At 38.7% G+C, this 10,345-nt stretch overlaps 1 protein-coding gene across 2 annotated transcripts in view; it reads left to right on the top strand.

Moving 5' to 3' along the window:
• The window catches only part of SCP2 (sterol carrier protein 2), a 109,894-nt gene extending 108,538 nt beyond the window's left edge, over window positions 1–1,356 (top strand). The window contains exon 16 of one of the 2 annotated variants that reach the window (XM_063104541.1): window positions 298–1,356. In XM_063104541.1, the coding sequence (XP_062960611.1) occupies window positions 298–393 (96 nt within the window). In that variant the 3' untranslated portion in view covers window positions 394–1,356. The remainder of the gene's footprint in view (window positions 1–297) is intronic. The other variant, XM_063104540.1, reaches the window with a different exon arrangement.
• The last annotated feature ends 8,989 nt before the right edge of the window (window positions 1,357–10,345 follow it).

Here is a 10,345-nt window from a genome sequence, read left to right on the forward strand (position 1 = left end):
AATATCTGCAAAATGTACCACCTTTGAGGAGTGCAGGTAAAGACAGATTCAGTTTCTACAAGAAGACATTTGGGAAAGATGTTCCTTTCTATTGCTTTATGTAAAGGATGGCCTTTACAGATTCTTCCTTTTTGAGGAATCTGGTTCTAAATCTATTCCAGAGAGGCAAGTTTCATATTTTGAAGAAAGTTAAGTGACCTGGATAAATAGATGATCTCAGGGTTGGATAATCTAGAAACATCAGCAATCTCAAAACAAAAAACACCAAGTAATGAATTTTCTTTCTTTTACTCACAGGCCTTCTTTCAAGGCAAATTGAAAATCACTGGCAACATGGGTCTGGCTATGAAGTTACAGAATCTTCAGCTCCAGCCAGACAAAGCTAAGCTATGAAGAACTCCCTTTAGCTACTTTTGAAAATCAAGATGAGATATATAGATATATAGATATATATCTTTATATTTCATTGTCAGAACTTAGACTGAAACTATGCACTGGCAATTAGTGTGAGATTTGTTTTTAAATGGGTGTAACCAATCCTGTTTTTCCTAAGCTCTGGGTGAATAGAGCCTGATGGCGAACTACTGCTTTGCTGAATTGCATACAGCTGTGCATCACAAAGTTAATATGGTAATTATGGTTTGGGGTAAAATTGAGTTTCAGAATAAAATTAAGAACAGTAAAATATTTTAAAAATTATGTAAACAGAAGCTCTCGTTTTGCTTGTAAAGTATATTTAAGGATTATTCTGCTGAGGATTCAATTTTAGAGTTTTCTTTGGGAGAACTAGGGAAGAAACAGAATAGTAGTAGCTAACTAGTAATTAGTGTTGTGTACTTAATGACCTTAATTGATTTCTCAGTAATAGTTCTTAAAATTACGTACTGGGATTTTTTTTTTTTAATTTTTTTTTTTTTTTTTAAATTGCCATCAGAAATGGTATTTTCTTCCCAAATCAAAATAAAATATGGTCAGAGCTTGGGGGATAAAAATCTATAGCTGAATACAGACCTATTTTTAAAATAAAAATATTTTTAAATGGGTTTCCTTCTTAAAAAATCAGTGTATTAGAGTCATAAAACACTGTTGTTAAAAATAATTGAACAAATAAAGTTTGCTTTGAGATGCACAGTTTTCAAACTATAATCTCATATTAATTTAACTAAATTTATAAAGCTCTTTGTTATAATTTCCTTTTTCATATAAGTTTAGTTTAATTATCTGCATTATTTTTCTTCCTAGTTTTTCTAATGCTAATATTATTTCTTATAATTCAGTGAGATATGGGGTAAAATAATGCTTTTGGAAGAATGTTTCATAGAAAATTAAAATAGCTCTTCCTGGTCTCCTTTGTTTTTTTTTGTGTATGTTCTTTTTGCTCAGGGTTTTCAAGATGATGGAGAATAAAGAGAAACACTGGGTGACTTACAATTTGAATGTTACCTTGACATTATCAACTGGTTACTTTGACATAGTCACTAGGTCTTGATTAGGGAGGCAGTGTGGTATAGTGAAAAGAGCACTTGACTAGGAGCCAGGAGATTTGCCTCTCTTGGGCAAGTAACTGCCTGCTTGGGCTTGTTTGCTAAACTGCTAAAAGAGGGGATTTAAGTAGATGGTCTCCAAGTTTTCTCTGCTCTGGTAATCCTATGTTTAACTCAGAACCCAGCAGAATTGTTTGGGAGTTATCCAGGCCCCACCTTTCTGTTGTTAACATGTTACTTCACCCGAAGGTGGTCAGCAGTAAAAAGCCAGGTGGCTTCATTTATTTAGACATTTGGAGCCCTTGCTAATAGGGTCAGGACTGTGAATCAGATCCCCTCAGACCCCTCAGACAACATTGCATGTTCTGTGACCAGCAGAACAGCATTTGGTGATAGGGCAAGAGGGCAAATCAAGCCAATATAAATAAGTTGATCTCAGTCCCATAAAATGAATTCAGAACACAGACCTAGCTCTTAATCATAGTAGCTTCCTACTCTGAGAAGAAAAAGACTTCAAGAAAAATGTTCCAACAAAATGTCTGATTTATCTGTAGTTTGGATTTGTCATAACATTTGCCCTCACTGGTCCCAGATAAAAAGAGGTACCTGAAATAGGCTTTAGGATGAGTCTTAAAAAAAAAACCAAAAACAAAAAGTGGTTCTTGGTGTAGAGAAGTATCATATATAAGTACAATGTATGTGTGTAATAGAAAAGTACTTAGTGATAAAATATAGTAGCAGTTTAATTTCTTCCTAGAATCATGGTTTGGGGGAAAGAGATTAACAGGTCAGGGTTAAAACTGCTGTTTGTAGTTCTACGACTTGAGCAGGTTGAGCCTCAGTTGTCTGATCTAAAAAGTGGAAATATTAATATTGACCTTCTAGGATCCTGAGACTCTAGAGAAAGAACATATATAAAAAGTACCTACAACAGTTCTAGTACATGGTAGTCATCAGTAAATGTGAGTTCCCTTACTTTACTCACCATTACCACCACTTGCTCCTGTGTGGGATATGATGTCTGCAGTGTTGTGTCCCATTTTTGAAGTATTTTTTTGTTTGTTCATTTAACAAGTATTATTGAGTACCTACCATATACAGCTATGGGTCACTTCACGAAGGGGATATGTTCTGAGGAATGCGTTGTTGGGTGATTTTATCATTGTGCAAACACCGTAGAGTGCACTTACACAAACCTAGATGGTATAGCCTACTACACACCTAGGCTATATGGTATAGCCACTGTCATATATGGGGCCATCCACTGACTGAAACGTTGTTATGCTGCACATGAGTGTATGGAGTGCTATATAGAAGGTGCAATGCTAGGCACTGAGGATAGTGATGGCTCTTCCCCTCACAGTACTGACAGTCTAGTGGGAGAGACAGTCACAGAAATGAATAATCATCACAGACTAGGAAGTGCCATGCAGGAAATGGTCAGGATGCTGTGATGGAGAGTCACAGTGAGGGTTCTCCTTTGATAAAGTGGTTAAGGGAGCCATCTCTGAGGAAGTAATTTTTAAGCTGAGATCTGAAGGTTGAGAAGGAACAAACCATGCAAAGAACATTTCATGAAAGGGTGGAAAGGGGCTTGGCTTATTTCAAAAATGGCAAGGGGACCAATGTGAGTGGAATATGGTGAGCATGAAGGACAGGCCCAAGATGAGGTAGATAGGTACACCGGAGCCAGTTATATTGGAATTTGTTCATATGGTAAGGCATTTCTATTGTACTCTTAGTTTAGTTGGGAGCTGTTGAGGATACAGCTTTGCATGGGTTTATTTCTCAGTCATGCTGCTTTTCTTCCTTGCCATCATATCCTAAGACTGCAACCCAGGCTAATGGAGTAGCCACTGTCTGGAACATCGTGACCATCGTGGCAGAAGAAGAGGAAAAGGTGAAGTGTATGTTGGCTCTGTGAGCTTCCATCCAGAAGTGATACATATCACTTTTGCTCCCATTTCATTGTCTAAAGAAAGTCGCATGCCCTACCTAACTGCAAAAACCTACCGTGTACCAGAAGGAGAGAATGGAGTTGGAATATTTGTGAACACAACTGATGACTGCCATAGAAGGGCTGTAAGCAGGGGAATGATATGATTTAAACTATCACCGTGGCTAATGTATGGAGAATGTGCTGGGGGCAGAGGGCTGGAGAGTGGATGTGCAGGTGCAAGAAGATGGTGTCAGAAGTGGAGACAGATGTGGAAAAGTAGGCAGAGTAGAGCCGACAGAACTTGGTAACTAGATGTAGGCGTCAGAATGACTCCCAGTGACTGGCCAGTTGAATGGCGGGCCATGACTGGAATGATGATGGGACAAGCAGATTTTAGGGGGAGTGGCTGAAATAAGCTCCACTTGTGAACTTGTTAACTTTGAGATGCCTGAGAGATTTCCAAGTGGAGATATTAAGAAGGCAGCTGGATTTGTAAGACTGGAGCTCAGAGGTGAGGTCAGCTTGGAGATACACATTTGGAAGTCGTGAGCATATGGATTGTATTTAAAGCTACAGGAATGGATATTACCTGGGGTGGGAGAAAGGAGGATTTGAGTAAGTCTTGAGGAACTTCAGTTTTTTAGAGTTCAGGTAGAGGAGGAGGAGGAGGGGCCAGAGAGACAGGGAAAACTCCAAAAAGAGAGGATAGCCAAAAAGTGGAAATGGTCAACAATGTCACTTGACCTCAGTAGAGAGGTCAAGTGGGATGATGTCTGCAAAGTATTACTGGATTAAATTTGGTAACATGTAAGTCACTGGTGACCACTCAGTGGAGTAGTAGGGATAAAAGCTAGATGAGAACTGGTTTATAAAGTTCTATGAATCATACAAACACGAACAGAAGAATTGCATTTGGTAGTGATATGCTCAGTTTCCAAGTGATTAATACAGAACAAACACCTTAGCTAATACTTTTAGTTCTAAGCTAGGTCATCTGTGCCCTCCCTTGCCATTCTCTCCCTGCCTCCCCCTTCATCCACCTGGCAAATTTCTCTTCATCCCTCAAGACCTAGTCAGATGCCTTTGCTTTCAGGAAGCTGTCCCTGTTTAGCATGAAATAGAGCTAATCATTCCTCTGTAGTAATTTATTTCTGTCTCCCACCGAACAGAGAGCTCCTTAAGGGCAAGGACAGCATCTCATGCATCCATTTTGATACCCCCAGCACAGAGTCTTGGCCTATTGTTGTTAACTGAATGAAGGAAATAAGCTGAATACAATTCTGTATTCACAGGGGGGCATTTCTGAGGATGGGAGGCTAGTCACAGAACATTCTCTATTACAAAGACCTGTTGCCCTGATGATGAAAGAGAACATTAAAAATTCTTTCTTAGCTAGCCTGACTTACCCTGATCTTCCAACTTCAGACGGAAGCAGCCTGAAGTAAGAAAAGTCTGTTTATTAGTAGTTTTATTATGTTTTTTTTTTAAAAGTGTCTTAGTGGGTTCTTTGTGCATTAAAATCATTAGTCTTGTTGCTGTACTTGTCCGCGTGCATTCATACTTCACATTTCTACATCTTTGTTGATTATGTGGAGGAGCAATAACAGAAAGCATGGTTAGAAGTTGAGTGTGGCAGTGGGGTTTCAGGAGGAGTCACTGAGGTATGACCAGAAGAAACTTGGATCGAGGCTTGGATCAGGTTCTGTCTCTGCCACCTGGAAGCTAAGGGTAAGGCATTTAATTCTCACCAGCCTTTAGTTTCTTTCTCTGCAAAAGCAGGACACTGTTAACTTTATTTTTTGACAGTCACTGTCAGACTGTACACACCTTGATGTGGAAACTCTGTTACTCATCTCTGTCTCTTTAGTGTTTAGTCCGCCACAGTAAGCATCAATAACTTTCTCAAAAGAATGAGGAGTAGACAATGATCATTAAAGTTCTTTTTAAATTGTAAAATACCTTGTAAAAGATTCAATCACATATAAATAAAAGCCCCTTCTGTTTTCCCCATATATTTCACCTTAGGAAAAAAAGAATAGGAAATTAAATCCTACAATTAACAGCTTTATCTTCTGAAATTTAAGCAGTTTCAGAAAATCATATATTTAGAGCAGCCTAGTATACTGAGAAAAACTTGCTGCCCATCAGATGTGGGTTTTGGTCCTAGCTATCACGGTTAAACAGCTTTGTGACGTTGAGCTAGTAAGTGAGGACTTTGGGCCTGTTTCTCCCTCTGTAAAAAGGGAATAATACCTACCTTACTGGTTGTTGTGAGGGTTAGCAATTGTAGCTGTAAAAATGTTAAGCCCATAGTAGATAAATAGTGGCTCATGTTATTTGAGAAATTTTCTTAACATGAAGTTTATTTATCTTTTTTTTTTTTTTCTGGTGGCTGGCTGGTATAGGGATCCAAACCCTTGACCTTGGTGCTCTCAGCACTTTGCTCTCCCAAGTGAGCCACTGGCCAGCCCCCATAGAGGAATTTATTCATTGAAACATTTTGTGACAATCCTTTGAGTTCAGATAATGAGCTGGCTTCAGGATTGAGGACAATTTGATTTTATTGACTGTCTACATCCTTACATTTTCCTCAAGAACCATTAAAATTTAATAGTCTCGATAACTAAGTGAATGGATATAGAATTATTTTGTTGGATTTTCAGAAGGTATTTCGGTCAAAGATTACAGTTGTAGCTGCCCATGCCATGATAGCTTTTTGAACACAAAGAAGTTGCTTGATGTTATTGACTAGAAAAAAAGGCAATCAGCTAGATCATCCCCCTTTGTGGGATTGAGTTTGTTTAGAGACCACACTAATATGAATTAGGAATTTTGGGTTTAGTACTAAACAGCTAATAAGGGGCCTGAAAGATTTATGTGCTATCAGGAACCACAGCCATGTCTGGCCAAATTTTAGAGTTTTTCTCCATAAAGAGTTACAAAATCTTCTGGAAAGGTCTGGTATTATATCTATCTGGAGACCGCTGCAAACAAACAGCTCTTTAGTTCTTGGTAAGAACAGAGAACATTGGGCCAGATTTCTGGCCCTTAAGAAATGTGGAGTCTGATTTTATTTGGCTGAAAGTTTAATCTGGTATGGAATTTTAGCCAAACTTCTTAGAGACATATTTTTAAAAAATACACCCAAACCTTATTGCAAAAAGTGATGTCAATTTAGTTTGTCCTATTAATATCATTTAAATACTTTGTTAATATTTACAGTGCTGTTTTTAGCAGCATGTAGTAAGTGCTTTATCTTTTAGTTACTGAATTTGTGGCCATAAACTTTTATGTAAAATTGGTGGAAATTAATTGTAGTCTGCTGTTTATTTAAACTGCAGGCAGAGAAACAGTAAGTGCTATAGTTTTCTAACCAATTACCAAATAGTGATGTTTTCTTTTTCTCTGCAAGTCATTGTGTAATTCGCCTTTTAGAATATTGCACCTTCTGTAGTGTGCAGAACACTCTTTGTTTGAGATTTAACACTTAGTTGGAACAGAAATAAATCGAAAAGAATTTTGGACATGAAGGCAGTAGTATAAGAGAACAGTTGACTTAGGCAGGCTGAAAGAAGGCTTAAACTTGGCAAAATGATACCCAAGGGCAGGGTGTGATATCAGTTCACAAATATTTGAGAGATGGAGCGACCAAACGGGGAGGAATTATTTTGCTTAGTTATTAGAAGGGGAAGAAATAGAGAAATTTCAGACTGAAAATCAGTTGAACTTCTTGACAATAACAATTGGTTTTCAGTGGACTGAAAGCTCCAACCACACATATGTTCATAAACCCATCTGGCAGAAACAGAGCATTTCATTGTGGGAGATGTACCTTAATAGTGGCTGAAAGATCATCTGAACAGGTGAAAGTGGTATTTCACTGACTGCCACTCTTGAGGATTTCTCCTTTTGCCGTTTATCAAAATCTTTTTTTCTTCTATGTGCCAGAAAGACACCTTGATATCTTTTTGTTTATACCCTGACTTGGTTGTAACTTACTTTGGAAGAAACATGACATATCTTTGGAAGAAATGGTATTAAAAAGAAATTAGTATTCAGAAACTTTCTAATGTTCATAGAGTGAAAACAGCTTGGGTTTTTTTTGTTTGTTTTTTTAGTTCAACTTTAGCTTAAGTTCAACTTTTAGCGTAAGATTTTTAGTTCAATTTTTAGCTTAAGGTAGTAGAATCCTCAAGCCACAGAATGGTTGCTGCAGTGTAAGAGACAACTCTCACTGGAATTGGAACCTGAAGACTTGAGTTTGAATCCTGATTCTAGCACTCATTAGCTGGGTCACTGCAGCAAGTTATGTATCCTCCCTGAGCATCAGTTTCCTAAAATAAGAAGCAATAATACCATTATGTTTGCTGTGAAGATTAAGTGAAATAGTATGTGGGAAAATGTGCCAGCTTTAGTTATTAATGTTTGTACAGATACCCCTCTACTTAACGATGGGTTATATCTCAATAAACTCATGGTAAGTTGAAAATATCATAAGTCAAAAATGCATTTAATACACTTAATCTACCAAACATCATAGCTTAGCCTAGCCTACCTTAAATGTGTGCAGAATGCTTATTTACATTAGCCTACAGTTGGGCAAAATCATCTAACAACATATTTTATAACAATATGTTGAATATCTCATGTAATTTATTGACTACTGTACCGAAAGTGAAAAACAATGTTTGTATGGATACTCAAAGTACAGTTTTTACTGAACGTGCATCATTTTCACACTGTCATAAATTTGAAAAATGCAAAGTCAAACTATCACAAGTTGGGACCATCTGTATTAGTTTTCTGTTGCTGCCAAAACAAATTATCACAGACTTAGTGGCTTAACATGACACAAATTTATTCTTTCACAGTTTTGTAGCTTAGCAGTCTGGTTGGGTTCCACTGGTTTCTTTGCTCTAGGTCTCAGAAGGCCAAGGTTGAGGTGTTGCTGCCCTGGCAGCTCCTATCTGGCAGCTCTAGGGGAGAACCTGTTTCTATGGTCATTCAGGATGTTGGCAGAATTCAGTTTCATGCTGCTGTACAACTCTGGTCCCTGCACCCTTGCTGTCTTTCAGCTTCTAGAGGCTGCCTCATTCCCTGGCTCATGGCCCCTTTCATCTTTAAAGCTAGCCCAGTCCTTCTCACGTTTCACATCTCTCTGATCTCTCCTCCTGCTTCATCTCTCCTGCCTCCAGCCAGAGAAAGCTCTCTGTTTTTAAGAGCTCATGTGATTAGATTAGTCCCACCCAGATAACCCAGAATAAACTCCTCATTTTAAGATCCATAACCTTAATTACATCTGCAAAGTCCCTTTTGCCATGTAATATATTCACAGGTTCTAGGGATTAAGATCTGGACATCTTTGGGGGGCCATTCTACCTATCACAATGATATTATTTTAGAACTTAGAAAGGGGAATTTACAGAACATGAGATGAGGTTCTTGCCCTGGAGGGCTTAATATCCAGTGGGGAAGATAGATGAAAAACATAATAGAGCAAGAAAAGTCCAACAATAAAGAGTTTTCTTGAGATGTTATGGGAGCCCAGAAGACTTCTTGTGTACCTGACTTGGTCTGTGGTTTTTCTATCATTCCGTGCTTGATCCTTGATGAGTCTTGTATTTTATCAAGATCCTTCAGATAGAAGCCATATGCTCCAAACACCACCAGCACCATGTGATTTGATACCTAAATGTCCAGAAAAACCAAGCCACTGCCACAGCTCAGTTTTTGGGACTCTGCTACTTGATAAGGAAAGGTCTTGAGCACTCAGCTCTAGGTGAGAAGAATTATTTTCTTCTCTAATGATGAAGTATAACAACAGCTTGTTGTTTCTTATCCCCTCCTTTTCATCATCACACCCCATTGAGAACCTTCTTTTTCACTCCTAGCTCTCTCTAGCCATATGTTTGTCATTCCTCCTTCCTCTTTTGAGTGTTTTTGTTCCTTATTGTATTGAAGTAAAAGGTAGTTGTCCTGGGCAATGCAGCGGTTTCTGTTTAATTCTTGCCATTTGTCATTTCTATTTTAATAATGTTTCCTGGTCTTGGTGATCAGGTCTTGGTGATAGTTTTGTAATGATAACAGCAGCCCTTTATGATGTACTTACCATGTGCCAGGTGCTGTGCAGAATCCACTACTTGCATTTTCCCATTTAATTTAGACATTCTGTAAGGTGTAGGTATTATTTTTATTTTCATTTGAATGCAGGTCTAAGTCCAAAGCTTGTACTTGACACCATGCACTACAGTAATATCAAACAGGAGCTGATATTGAGGGGCAGCATGAAGGAGTTGAAGCAGCACAAGTAGATTCAGGAAACCTAAATTTCAAACTCAACCCTGTCTTTATAGTCCTTCTGAAACTTAGAGGATTTGCTTCTAGAGCCCCAGGATTGCCTCCATTTTTCCACCAGAGGCAATTATGCAGACAAATGATGCAGCTTTTGTCTACAATACTGCGCAGCCACAAAGCACATGTGGGCACTGGCATGGCATTCCACAGAACAGCCTGTTTGTCTGGAGGGTGGTGGGGGTGAGGGCTGTGGTGTACCCTGTGGCTGGTCCCCAAAACACCCGGGCCCTACCAGTCATAGGTACAGAGGATACCTTCTCTACAGGGTTGGGACGATTAATTAAGGATTTAGGATGGTGCCTGGCACTTAATAGGCACTCAGTATGTGCTGGTTCTCATTGTCCTTCTGGAAGAATTTTAGTTAATGGGTATTCAAGCCAGTAGAATCCTGTTCTTTTAGCTCCACTTGAATCTAGGCTCAGTGTTCAGGAGAAGACACAAGAGGCATCTTGGTGTTGGCCCCTGTCCAATCCTGTGAATCATACCAACTCTCATAAGTTTGAGCTCAGAGAGGACTGGAATTTGAGGCCAAAGAAGGCAAAATATTTCCCCTTCACATTCTTGCTAA

The sequence above is a fragment of the Cynocephalus volans genome, chromosome 8, assembly GCF_027409185.1.
Source record: "Cynocephalus volans isolate mCynVol1 chromosome 8, mCynVol1.pri, whole genome shotgun sequence".
Taxonomy (NCBI): Eukaryota; Metazoa; Chordata; class Mammalia; order Dermoptera; family Cynocephalidae; genus Cynocephalus; species Cynocephalus volans.